General features: G+C 39.0%; 1 protein-coding gene across 1 annotated transcript; it reads left to right on the top strand.

Annotated features, from left to right (window-relative positions):
* The first annotated feature begins 7,321 nt into the window (after window positions 1–7,321).
* LOC133991013 (C-C motif chemokine 20-like) lies at window positions 7,322–9,104 on the top strand. Its single transcript, XM_062429462.1, has 4 exons — window positions 7,322–7,415; window positions 7,571–7,691; window positions 8,447–8,524; window positions 8,617–9,104. Exons 1-4 carry the CDS (start codon window positions 7,334–7,336, stop codon window positions 8,774–8,776), a joined length of 441 nt encoding a protein of 146 aa, XP_062285446.1. The 5' UTR covers window positions 7,322–7,333; the 3' UTR covers window positions 8,777–9,104.
* The last annotated feature ends 5,500 nt before the right edge of the window (window positions 9,105–14,604 follow it).

Genomic DNA, 14,604 nt, shown 5'->3' with positions numbered 1-14,604 from the left:
GATACTGGGGCGGTCCCTCACACTTCCCTTAATGGTAATTCAAATGACATGAGCCGACTGACTTACAGTAGTATGGTTACAACCAGCGCTAATTTAACATCTACAGTCATAGACTATGTTAACTCCATCTAAAATTACAAGTAAAGGAGACCCACGCTGAAATAGTTTTGAAGTAGTAGTTATGATTTCGTAAACATTTTTGTAAGGTTTAAAATACACTTTCCTGTACATTAATTGACTGTAATAACTTTAAATGGATAAATAACGGTGACATTCTTTTGATTTCCCTCGGAGTTAGCTGAATCCCCTGAAACCCCCAGGTAGGACCACCTACAGGGCATCATTCTGGATCCACAGATCCAAGGTAAATATGTGAGGATATGCAGTTTACAATTACTTTTTCGGTTACTCTGTATTACACGTCAGAAATGACATTTAGCAGTGATAACCGTGAAGGATGCCAGCAGGCATGAGTTCCTAAACGTCACATTATCAAGTTTAAAATTTAAAAAAATTCATAGTCTGTCACATGAATTTCAAAACATGAATGTGTCACAACTGGCAGATAAAAGGTTTGGTTTAATTTATAGCAACTGCTATTGATGGAGGCTCTTTGTCTTTTTCGAGGAGCATAACAGCGAAGAGTGTGACTACAGCGCCACCTGTTGATGACTGTTGGGTGAAGGAGGAGAAAAATGAATGATCAGAGATCTGTTATGATGAGGACAAGGAGCTTCAATCATTCCCCCCACCATCTGTCAACAACAGTTTGTATTATTATTATATGTAAACCCCTCATGGACACCATAAAAGAATAGGAGCAGATTCATCTTTTAATGATAAGGCAGTTGTAAACAAAACGGCACAAGACTACGGCCTTGTGTAGAAGCGTAGTAGAGCAAACAAAGAGAAGGCTCATGACCTGTCCTCCTACACTCTCCCTTACCCAAAGACTCTAGTGAACAATTGCTCTCAGTGGAGGAACAGCTTGAAGAAGCAATACTTTCATTTCCATTGATCCAGTGGTTTTTTTTTCCCCTATAACAGAAACAGAGATATGCTCTGCTTTGTTTCTTTCTTGTTTAACATGTAAAAAGATAAGCTTTTTTTGTAACTGTTGTTGGAAAACAAGGACCACTGAATTGCGTGTGTTTGGTGGGCTTTATGGCCAATTCCAAGGAGTGTTTTAAGCAGCGGACTGCATGTGTAAGTGAGTGTTTGCCTGAATTTGCATGTATGTGCTTGTGTAAGCGTCTGGCCGGTCTCCATCTCGCTTTGTGTCTTCGCAGTTGCTACGCCGAAACCATCTCGATCCCCTGTAAGGCATCATAATGGACCCAGGAAGAGCATCTGGTGCTTTGAGACGCAAAAAACGATCTCCCCGCTTCGACCTGCCACTCTTCCCCCATCAACCATAATACCGTTTTCACGTTTCATTCTCCCCGAGTGCCACGACAGACTGCGCAATCACAAAAGCCCAATTAGCCAAGAGGGGGATCAAGATTTCGCTCGGGGACCAGCGAGCCAATCACATCGAGCGGCGCAGGGTGGGAGCCTATGGGGCAGCGGCGCAGGTGGGTGTGACATGGATACGGGGCGGAGGTGACACAGTGACATGGATGGAGAGCAGTCTGTTGTTTCTGGTCATTTGTGTCACCGAAGTTTTGATTGATGACCGTTTTTGTACTCTCCCCTGAGATTCCCAGCTCTCTGGAGGGGATTTCCACAACAGGCCCCCAGCCTTGAACACCTACTTTAAGTTTGGCCCCAAGCCTTCGCTGCACAAACACACATCAACACACACACACACTTTTTGCTTTTTGTTCAATTTGGGGCCCCAGATGGCTGCTGCCCACACATCTGTATTGTGAAGCACTAAATATAGGCCCTGTGTATTTTTGTTTCTACAAGTGCACACGTTAACCTGCATTCACACACATTAAGTATCTCCAAGTGACTAATAGTGATGAAGAAATCAGAAAAAGCAAGAAGGAATAAAACGAAATACATACAAAGTAGCCAAATGTAAATGCGTGCATGTGTGTGAGAGTGTAAAGAGAAAAGCCCGAGGGACGGTAGGTGTGTGGGCGGCTGAGAGAGATGAACAAAAGAAGCAGAGAAGAGAGATGAGGAGCAGAGCATTGCCAGTGAGGATTTGATTGGGTGGGTGGGTGGGTGGTGGTGCTGTAGAGTGGGGGGTGTTGGGTGTTGAAAAAGGATCTTCCCTCAAAGCCTCGCTAAGATATTCCTGGAGCGAGTTAGGGTTTCATTTGGCTTGCAGTCCTACACAGAGTGCTCACATCGTACTGGGAGCTTAGACCATTCAATATTCATACTACTAGACTGAAATTCTCTGGGTTATATGACAGTTAATAGTCAGGTTTTCTAAATCTGTGCGGTGTGAGTGTGTGTGCTTGAACTCCACAGGGCGACAAAGCATCATTAGCATGTCAGAGGCATTACACTAGTACCCGGTTCTCTCCGTAACAGCTGCTAGTCTGCAGAATTACTCAAGCACACATGCATGTTTGTGTGTGTATGCATGTCGATGTTCTTCTGTGTTTATGTGTGTGTTGCGTTCAGTATAAACAAAGGAAGAAGCGAACAGAAGGTCTCATCAAAAACACCAAAACACCAAAAGTGTGTACGTGTGTATCGCGCATCATGTGCTCCCTTTGATGGTGAAGAAATCATCATCTTGCTTCAGAGCGTTTATGTGTGCACGCGCCTGTGCGTGCATGTGTGGAGTGTGTTTGAGTGGTGTGTTTGCATGTGTATGTGTGTGTGATTACATAAACATAGTGTCAGTGATGAGATGTTCTCTCCATCCATCTGTTCTGCTGGTATTTACATCTTCAGAGGGCTACACTGGAGGAGAGAGAGAAAGAGAAAAAGAGAGAACAGTTGTGCAAAGAGTTTGGACGATAACATTGGTTTCGTCTGTCAGTCACCAGAGCAATAACACACTCTCCGCGGCTCCGAGGCTCCTTTCTGATGTGATCTTTTAACATGTCTGAGGGGTTTTCAGTACCTGCAAGAGGATGTGTGAGAGTGAAACTGCAGTTTGTGTTCCTGTGGATGTGGTTACTGAGTTTCTGAGTGTGTGCATGTTTTGTGTGTGTGTGTGTATATGTGAAGGACAGTGAGAGATCTCATTGTTCCATTCCTCCTTATCTACTGTCTCGACGGAGAGCCCATGCTGTTTCCCCCCTCAGCGATGTGACCTGGCTGTGATACCGCACGCCCTCGTCTCCACAGATAACAGACCACCCTAAAAATACTCCTCTTTCTACCTCTTCGCTCTTCCCCTCTGTTCTCCTCACCTCTTCTGGCTCAGTGTATCCTCCGGAGTCTCCCTGGCCAGGAGTTTGCTCTGCCAGACTAAAATATCTCTGGGCGCTTCCTAGTGTCACAAAGGTCTTTTAATTCTATATTTTCCCCGCTTTTCGTCTTCCACAACTCATTCTGTTGGAGGCCGTAGATGTTACAGTGTCAGCTTGAACAACAGAAGTGCAACTCAGACTGTTATATCACAAGTTTTTTTATAATTTTCCACAATAATTCCTCATCCCCCCCGCAGCTACTTCAGTCACCCACACTCTGGACACACAGGGCAGATGGGATGTAGGAGGAGACGGTGAGGACAGAATCTGTCAGGCTCACATAATTATACATCAAATAATTTACCATAGCTCCTCAATAAAATATTGAAGAGTGTATTGTTTTCCTTGCCTCACGGGTTTGACAGTTTGGAACAATGCTAATTATGATAAACTAGGCATTTTTTGAAGATCATGCCACAGCCAAGTGCTTTGAAAGCTTTTTCATCTCCGCTGCCAAGACGCTCCTCTGTTGTGAAGTGCTTTTAAGGACACCGAGAATGCCCCTTTCTGTAGTTTCGAGGAAGTTCTTGCTAATTTAAAATATTTTGATTCCAGGCTCTTTTGCCACATTTGACCTTTGGGGTTAGAAAGCTGTCGTTTTTGTTCTTTTTCTTGTGTGCACCCTTGTGTGTATGCATCCTGGCCTTTCTTTTGGCCCAAACCCACGCAAGTGACCAGAGGGTTCCTTGTGTGGGTGGACAACTCAATGGTGACCCCCTCTCTTTAGCCTCACCCTCCCTTCTATCCCCTACTCTTCCCTCTTTTCTTGCCCTCCATCCACCAGCAGGAGTCCAAAAAGAAGGAGAGGGGCCCTGGAGATAAAAAAAAAAAAAAAAAAAAAAAATCAGCTTCATACCCACCCTTCAGCAAACACACTGGCCAAAATCTTGCAATCTAAGTTTAACAGCAAAGTAAGAAAATGTTAGAACACATTTATGGATCATGTAATCAAGTAATAGCTTCCATATTAGTGAGAGACAAATCATGAGAGAAGGTTCTTGTGAAGTGGTGCTTTAATAATTAGTTGATTAATGGATTAATAAGTAAATAGGAAATCAATCAATGACTGTTTTCATAATGGACTAGCTTCAAGTGACTACGTAGAATGTGAAAATCTGCCGCTCTCACTTCCTTTAACTCTAGGAAGAGTTATAGCTTCTTTCCGTTCATTGTTTTGCTTTTACTTCCTGCAACTTTATTGTTTTGATTCAGTCAACACCACTATCATCAGCCACGTTTACGGCTGCAGCACAGGCAGCTGTCCAACAAACAGTCTAAAAACCAAAGATATTCAATTTTATTTACATAAAACAGAGAAAAGCATCAAATCTTCACATTTGAGGGTTATTAACCAGAAAATTTCAGGTGTAATTACTTTATAAATGAGTCGAATTCATTTTCGGAATTATTCTATGCAATAAATCAAATAATCATCTCAGTTCCAAATGATCAATTCTGAATTCAACGATCAGAACACGAAGAGTAAATTGATCAAAATTAGTACAATCATTCGATGTATTTTGCCGTAACCTCACAGGAAAGTATGCGTGTCTCTGTGTTTGTGTGTCTTTCATTGAGGAAGACAGGACAATGATAAGAGTCTGTGTTTTACGGAGGATTAGCAGGGATTAGGCTATCAAAGCAGGTGATTGTCCAGTTTATCACGTTACCTTTGCCTTTATCCGTAGACACAATAGGTCACACACATATACATAGATATGCACAAACACACACAGAGAGAGAGAGAGAGAGAGAGAGAGAGAGAGAGAGAGAGAGAGAGAGAGAGAGAGAGAGAGAGAGAGAGAGAGAGAGAGAGAGAGAGAGAATGAAACTTAAGCCAGGTTGTCATCAACTGCCCCTGATCTATGAAGAACATTGTGTCATGCTGTGTTTGACATTTGTGCTTAAAGAGTATTGGTTGTGTGGGATAATGTTTAAGTGACTCCCAAATGTGTTTGTACTGTTAAATTTGCTGCTTCTCGGTTGCTGAATTATTTTGGTCCACAACAGTGCTGAAACCATGCTCTTATTGAAGTACTTTGATAAATAAAAAGCCTGATTTGCATTTTATATATAATTAGCAATCCCTGCCATTGTTATATATTCAGGTTGATGTGAGACATTTATTTTACATCCCTTCATTGTCTTGCTTGAGTGGACTCTCCCATATCAACAGTGCCCCCCAATGGCCGAGAAGGTAACAGCCACCACTGTTGGACAGCATCAAAAGAGGCACAAGTTTGTGTGATGCACTAAACTGAGATGTGTGGGCTTGACTTTTGAGTAGTAGGACAGCGGGGGCTTCAAGGAGGGTACAAGTTGGGCAACTCAGAATGAGAACATAATGAGTCATGATCTCTGAAACTGTCATGACATGACAAAGCGCAGAGCAGTCACAACTAATTTAGGTTTACTAGAGCAGACAAGGTGATGTCTAGGCTGTAACAGTCACAAACAATAATAACATCTTAACTATATCACCCTAATATAAATGTAGACTCACCATAAACATTCAAGTCTTCCAAATCTTTGAGCACAGAAAAAAATATTAAAACTACCAGGGTGTATTTTCCTTATGACAATTATTCCCATATGAAGACATACTGGATATCATCACAACATAATCTCAAACTGTTCACAAGTATTGCAGAAAACTTCAACAAAATCTAATTTATTTCCTGAACAAATAGGTTAGGCCCTTGTTTAATCAAAGATGCCTTCTCTCTAGGGGAGGACAACAAAATACCACAGAAAGAAATTACAGTTCATGCAGTGAGCCTTTGGAGACTGATTCAACCGGCAGCACGTTATGACACACATCTGTCCTTCTGAAGCATTCTTGAGCAAGTCCCTATCAGCTAAAATGGCCTTAATCTGTTGCAGGCCTTCACACTCTTGATTTGCTTGTGGATAAGGGCAAACACAAAATATGATTTCTCCTTCAGGGACCAGTTGAGCATCATTCTCAATAGTCTCCAAAGAAAATCATTTTCACAGCTCAGTTTTAGTGTTTATGCATCGCCTGTCAGAATATCTGAATGAAATCACATACTGTAAGTGTAAGTCTCATAACTGAAAAGCCATGATGACTGTACAAAATCTATGAATTAATTCATGAACTTTTACAGAGCAGACGGTGTTGATTTTTACAACCAGTAATTTACATTTTGAATGTGTTGTTTCTGAGACATACTATACGCTACAGAGCGTTTACAACTTGAAGATGTTTTTCCTACTGTATCTGGGTCAGCTGAGCTAGATTTGGAGTTGTCAGCTTTCTGCAAACTAAATAGGTCATAGTAACAAGGAGGGGGGTTTTGACATCCCTATCACAGTCCATTTCTCACAACAATCTCAAGATTGTTGATAATGTAAAACACCCTGACTACAGCTTTAAGCTAAAGGACATTACAGTCATTCTTGTCAACACTATTAAATATCTGAATCTAGATGAGGGCAATATTTTGTGTAACAAATTCTATTTAAGTGTAATTATGCATGCATGTGTACTGAGATCCAAATGTGCAGTAATATACTGTAGCTTTAGAGAAATCCAAATGAAAAGAAGAATGTGTGACGATTAAAATCTGCTGTGCCGTATATTAAAAAACTTCACAACACGATTATTAACCCAGAAAGCATAAATATAGATGAAAGCCCTAGGAGATTATTTTAACTTTATGCGTTAGTGCACCAGATCCACAATGATACTCTCATAGGCCCAAAAGCCCACATAATCATATCTCAGTATTGCATAATAGCACAGTAGAAGCTTAATTCGAATCAAAGCAATGTGCAATGTCTGCAGCTTTGTCATGATGCACTAGTGGGCTTCCTGTCCTCAATTCGGCGCCACAGGTTACAAAAAAACACAAGTAGTGGGATACCTATATATACGCACAGAGGTTATGCATTCAGCAAATTCTCTGCTGGTTCTTGTCATTGTCAACATGGTCCTCAGAGGTATGATCACTGTGACGACCGTTCTCCTCTGCCTCGTTCTGGGTATGCTAAGTCCAGCTCCAGCTGCCCGTAAGTTCATTTCATCACATTTACCTGCTTGTCATTCATAATAATAATAGCTGTGAAGACGACAGCAAATGAGAGCACTTTGAATTTTTGTGACATGTGAAGAAAAGCTTCACTGACCAATCAGTAATGTGTTGTGTGTTACTGTTTGTGTACAGTGGGTTCCTATTCAGGCAGAGGTTGTTGTACGAGATACAGCAGGAAACCAGTGCCTTTCCAGCGCATAAAGGGCTACAGAGAACAAACCTTCATCGAAAATTGCCGCATTGAGGCGATCATGTAAGATTCTCCCCTACTAAGCCATCACCACTCCAACATGCCTGACCTTTAATATTTTAATATCTCAGTCATTTTATGTTAAGCCTTTTGGAAAGGTCCTATGAAGCCAAATTTGTACCGATTGGGTTTAGTCCAAATTATTCAAAAGACACTAGAAAGCAGCATTAATGTTACATCTGCAGAATTACTTACAATTAAAAAAGACATTCAATCTATTTAACCACAACATTTTGTTGTGAAAACTGTCTGACACCAAACATACAGCTGCTTGGTCTGTGCTATATCTCCATAAATTATGTTTATAAATATTTGTTATCAAACTGTCCACTCTTTAAGAATAACAATCTCCAAACACACAATTAAACTTATAAGGCTGGGTATCGAACCTTAGTATGTGTCGAATACTGAATGTCACCAAGTATTAAAAAGTGATAAGTACCGAAAGCTGGCACTAAATACTTAATTCTTACCTAATTAGCTAAAATACCTCATTCTTAGGTTTGCTTACTTATTTTTTTTGATGATATATGATTTAATCATATCATTTTAGACTTTCATTTGAAGATCCTGCTAAAATAAAATAAAACATATTGTTTTTAATACCCAGATATCGAATAGGCACCATTAACCAAACAATTATAGTTATGCTATACACTAATACACAATTTAGTACTCTGTGTGTGTGTGTGTGTGTGTGTGTGTGTGTGTGTGTGTGTGTGTGTGTGTGTGTCTGATGATGTGACTCACTATCGCAGTTTCTACACGATCAAGAACCATGAGGTATGTGCCAATCGGAAGGATGAATGGGTGAGGAAGATTCTGGAATTACTCAGGTATGAGTCTTACTTTAAATACCTTCCAATTTAAGTTTAGACGTGAACCTGAACAGGTCAAGTTCATGAGTAAAAAACAATTTATTTTACAGTTCAAAACTGAAGAAGATGTCCAATACAAGCAGAGCTGCAGGAGAAGCCGTCACGAAGAGACATGGAAACCCTACCATTAAAGATGGAGGTGGATCTGTCCTCAATACCGCCATGAATACCACTGAAACCTTTGCAAACAGCACTGAAAGCTTCTATTAGCAAAAACCAGACGGTGGATGTAGGGAGTTGCACTTTGAATCATATTTGCAAATTTGAATCTATTGACATCCACTGATATAGCAGATGTATTACTTGCTACTTAGGTACCTTCATTGCTTAAAAGGTACACAATGTCAGCCATACAATATTAACATGATTTATTAAAACCTTTTGAGACTCCTGTTATGTGCTTAGCATTTTCAACATGTTGTAGAGAGTGTTTCTTAAATCACGCTTTTCTGATTCTGCAGTTTCCTTCCCTACTGTGAATCTGCTGCTTAGATGTATTAATGTGCAAAAATATGCCAATAGCAATTCACAGAAACAAATAAACATGCTTCGTAGTACTACTACATTGTTGTGCATATTTATATTCATCAATCTACAAAAATCTGTCTTTCTGAAATGTTTCATGTAACTTGCAGTGCAGCTATGGCTAGCATACTGTTAAAATTCATTTTCAACTGTGGTTAAAGAGCAATTTGTGCTCTAAACTAGAACTGCAACGATTAGTCGATAAAATGGCAAATAGTGAATTTGTATAGCACCCTCTCTAGTCTTCCGACCACTCAAAGTGCTTTTACACTACATGCCACATTTACCCATTCACATGCACATTCATACACTGATGGCAGAGGCTGCAATGCAAGGCGCTCATCAGTAGGATCTAACAGTTCACTCACATTCACATACTGAGGGCACAGCCTTCGGGAGCAATTTTTGGTTCAATATTTGAGACTTGGACTGGAGGAGCCGGGAATCAAACCCCCGATCTTATGATAAGTGGATAACCCGCTCTACTTCCTGAGCCACAGTTGCCCCGATCGATTGGTTGACTGAAAATTAATCAGCTATAAATACTATAACTTCTTTGATAATCCAATAATTATTTTAGTCATTTTTAAGCAGATATGCCAAAACTACTTGCTTTCATCTTATTTTCTTTGTCACTATGATAGTAAACTTTGGACTGTTGGTTGGACAAAGAAATACATATAGACATCATGCTCAACTCTGGGAACTTATAATGGTATTTTTCACTATTTTGTGACTGGGCAAAATTATTAATTAACAAAATAATTGACAGATTAATAAATAATAAAAATAATTGTTATTTGCAGCTCTACCTTTAATCTAGTTTTGCACTCAACATGTAATAAAAATCAACTTATCATCAATATAAGGTGTATTTTGCAAACACTGGATGATGGTACGCCTACAACTTGTGCAAACGCAGTTAACTAGTGCTTCGCAAGGTGTTTGTGTTCAGTGGTGTGACATGTGCCTGCTGTATTTTTTTTCTCTTTAAAAAGGATGCTTCCATCAGGTGTCTGAACATGTTTTCATGAGCTGTCCTGCCCTCTAGCTCATCCAAATGCATGATATAACAGACAGGGAGGCTGCCTCTTGTGCTATTTCAGATCAGCACCCAATAAGAAAAGATGACTCCCTCAATGACACACTTTCTGCAGTAACTAAATCATTCCACTAGATGGCACAATGAATCTATAAAATCTGCACCTTAGTCAGACACATTCTGGTCTTTTGGTAAGCACAATTTCCTTTAAATCCCAATTTTAAACAATAATAACAAGAAGTGAGGTTAGTGAACATAGATATTTATTTTCTTTATAGCAAACAACAGAACACTCTCAGCTGTATTACTCTGTACTGCCAATCATGGACACATTTTGTATCGATGAATTTAAGAATTTAAGAAAATGTCATGACAGACAAATAAATACAAGTACAATGCAAGTAATAAATATTAAATATTACGATTAAGATTGGAAAGCGTTTTAAATATCAATATTATATAAGCTCTAGATCATTGTCTGTATATCTTCATGATAGTGAGAGATGCTTTCTATTGGCTTGAGGTTGTAGGGGTAGCCGTAGTGTTTTTCTTTGTTTTGCGGGCCTTCCTGTAAAATACACATAAGAGATTAAGGTTAAAATAATAATTTGTGCTTTTCCTGAGCAGTATATCAAAATGTGTGTTATGTGATATGTTAACCGTTAATACTGAAAACTGACTACATTGACAAATGCCTACTCACTCTAGCTCCTTGATCCTATCAAACACCCAGTCCTGTTTCCAGTGGCTGCAGACTTCCCCCTCTGTGGTCTCAAATCTGTGTGGAAAAGAAGAAATGTTTAGTCAAAAACTCAAATCCATTTTTTATTCTTGCATTTTCAATTGTGCTATATTTTTGTGAGGATGGCTCTTACATGACAGCACGAACACATGGCAGGACCTTTTTCTGGATCCTGTAGCCAATGATGGGCGCTGTAACGGGTTCCGTACCGACCTTAGTGCAGCACTTGGTTAACTTTATCTCTGTTAGATGGGAAACAAACAAGGATTTACCATTATGAGCAGTCTCTTTGATTTGCAGCATAAAATCAGAATTCAACCATTTCAAACCTGCATAACACTGTACAATTTCTAGCAGTGTAATATAGTGCAGAATCTTTCACAGTGACCTACCAGGAGCCGCTGCTACCATTGCCAGAACCCAGACAAAGATAGACAGGCTTGCCAGTCTTCTGACGCACAGCTGCATGGTGAATGCGTGAGATGGTCCAGATGTTCTTGGAAGAAGCTGAACGTTTGATCTGGCAGATGGAGACGACTGATCTCCTCTGACCAGACCTCCAGATTTTATACCGCAAAAAAGAGGAACCAGGGACAACTAACAGGATGCATTGTCACCAAGGGCTGTATTCAGTGTGTGTGTGTGTGTGTGTGTGTGTGTTTGTGTGTGTGTGTGTGTGTGTGTATTAGGGTGGGGGCATGGACGTACTGTAGTTGTCTATTTCCTTTTTTGCTATTTCATCATGACATTGACAGAGCTGACTAAACGATTTACACAAACTTGAGCTTGAATTCATCCATTATACTATGTAAGAAAAGTTTTGTTCCTGGGTACTAAGAATTGCTTATACCTAAAAAGTATAGAAATCATTCCGTTCAGACTTTGCTTTTGTGACCCGGACTATGATGTTTTGAAAGTAACTTTTTTCCCAATGGGAAAACGGGCACATTTGCATATGGGTCAAAATTAACATGAATTTATATTATCATTATCAAACGATTTAGAGGTAAGTCGTTTTTCAAGATTTATGATTGCACTGCAAATTACTTTTACAAATCAGCCCCCAAATAGTCTCCCATCACCATATCTGGTGATTCATATGTTGTTCTTTCTGACTTTATGTGAATAAAAAAATCACTTTAATTCATTTTCAGTTTTTATCAGTGTTAATAACAGGTAACTGATAATGAAATGAAATACATAAGTAAAGGAATGAACCCACTAATATACAGGTAAAATATTACCGTTTAATTATTTGTACCATGTTTTGTGGTGTTGGACATTTAATCACCCGCAGGTGGGCATGTGTGTGTAAATGTGTCTATATGTGCTACCCAGCCTCTAACACAATACATACACAATATATTATACATCCCACCATGACCTTGAACAGAATAGAAAGAATGAAAATGAATATATATACTGGAGGAATGGATGGATGAATTCATATTATATTAACTCGGGTAAATGTTAAGTAATTAGGTAAAAATCCTGCTGATTTCAGCCATTTCATTTATATCATGTGCCGGACACTCTTCTAAATGTGTCATCTTTCTCTTCATCTATTCCTCCTTTTTCTTTGGTGCTGGTAGCCATGGTTAGTAAAGGGGAAAGAAAAGGGGAAGGAAGGAGATCCTCAGGCTTTCCATCGCAAACCACATATTCCGAGCATTCTCCACCCAAATTTGGTCATTTGTCATCTTATGATCCGTCATTTTAGTTGAATTGTTGAACTTGTTTGAGGGGCCTCTTTGCTGCCAGTAAAACAATTTTGTCAGTTATTCATTGTCCCCTGAGAAAAGAGTATGAGAAAACAAAGTGAAATTGCTTTGTCTGGCTTTTATTTGCTTTGACTACTTATGAATATATTTTGAATATTATATTAAAATAATAATATATTAAAAGTTACTTGTCTTAAAGGAGCATTGTGTCATCTGTACCCTTTATACACCTCTATTCATAACCAACATGGATTGCAATTCATTACTGGAATTCATCTAAACCCACACACACACCTCTGTACAGGACTCAAATGAGAGGGTTAAGCAGAAGGGTAAGACTATAATGGTATGCAGCCTATTTTATCACATAAACTGAATTGGCCAGGTCACAGGACCACCAATGATCATTTCCCATAAATGTGTAAAAAGGTTGCAATGAAGTTTCCCATTGTATTTTTGTGTTAAAACCGGTTGCTGTGAAACAACTGCATATCCACAAGAATTGAGTCAATTCACAGTAATAGGACACCACAATACTCACAACCCTGATTGTCTTTTAGCAATGCATTCAAATGCATTAAAAAAGCAGAACTTATGATTCTGAGTACAGCTTTATATTCTGCTGAATTTCTCAACAAATTCATGAGATGCAACAGCATTTTTCCAGAAGCCTGCCAGGAGTGTTCACTATAACAAATGATCAGGTTTATAAGATCGAATAATAATAATAATAATAATAATAATAATAATAATAATAATAATAATAATAATAATAATAATAATAATGGAAGATTCCCCCATAATGTTTGTTTAGTGAACAGGTTTCTCAGACATGCAGACTGGCGTTTTAGTTCACCTGATAACAGAGCGACCTAAAATGTTCAGTATTAACCAAATTATAAGTGACTTTACATTTATATTATTTTAACAATCTGAAAAACTGCATTCTTAAATCTGTATTGATACATAAAAACATATATACAGTAGACCAGCAGTACCAGCTGATACTGAACTACACAGGCATGATTCTGTGTCTTTAGTCAGACATTACAAATCCTTGTCTATGGAAAGCAGAAATGATTACTCAAAATGAGGAAGGAAGCATCAACAGTGTGATCGGCTTAACTAAAATGAAGATGAAATTGCGAAATGAGGTATACTTTCTGAATGGTGGGTTGAAAAAAGAAAGTTCTCCTTTTTTATAATCTCATTCACAAGTTTTCCTCTAGTTTTAATCTAGGAGGTAAGCTTTTTGTCTTCACCATTTCATGAAAATAGGTTTGATTTTGTGAGGATTTGTGAAATTCAACAATCCTGGCAGATTTTGTGCCATGAGGACTTCTCTCATACCATTATCTTTATGGGCCACAACTTGCTGCTAAGTGACTAATGTACTACAAGACTTGATAGAACAATCTTAAAGTGAGGTACCGCGCCACAGACCTCGGCACTCTGCAGCTATATCAAATTATTCCTGAGTCATAATAACGAGTCTGTCATGAAGGAGGGACAGGATAGAGTCAATTAAACATAATGGACCCGTCTTCAAAAATTCCACATACATTGTTGTTTTAAAAGCGACGGAATGACTGCTCCATCAGAGCTTATTGACTGTAAGATCACTAAAGAGAGATGGTGGCTGCAGGAGAGTTCAATTCCTGATCTTATTTCAGTTCTCATGAGTTCTCAGGAGTGATAATCCACCTTCTGCCCTGCATTAGGATATAAAATAGTCTCATCTTAAATTTCCACAGCTTTGCGTCATCAACCACCCTCTTAGTGCTGTATTTGTACATACAACGTACTACTCATTAAGGTAGCAAGGAATAGTATTCAATAAGGAATACCATTAAAACTGTAAGAAATCTAGTTTATATAAAGATGTAAGTATAATACAAACTACTGCTTTATGAAAATAACAACAAAGGTCACTCTTTTCCCTTGTCAGCAAGTCAACAACTCTGACACACATTGTAAGTTGTTGACTCACAAACAGAACTGTCAAACA

Source organism: Scomber scombrus, chromosome 11, assembly GCF_963691925.1.
Source record: "Scomber scombrus chromosome 11, fScoSco1.1, whole genome shotgun sequence".
Taxonomy (NCBI): Eukaryota; Metazoa; Chordata; class Actinopteri; order Scombriformes; family Scombridae; genus Scomber; species Scomber scombrus.
This window is presented reverse-complemented; position numbering and strand designations above follow the sequence as displayed.

Bases quoted from the DNA above. Each gene is read 5' to 3' on its own strand.
- LOC133991013 (XM_062429462.1), top strand. From the start codon at position 7,334: ATGGTCCTCAGAGGTATGATCACTGTGACGACCGTTCTCCTCTGCCTC. The intron at 7,416-7,570 runs GTAAGTTCATTT...GTTTGTGTACAG, and splicing joins AAGTCCAGCTCCAGCTGCCC to TGGGTTCCTATTCAGGCAGA. The intron at 7,692-8,446 runs GTAAGATTCTCC...TCACTATCGCAG, and splicing joins TGCCGCATTGAGGCGATCAT to TTTCTACACGATCAAGAACC.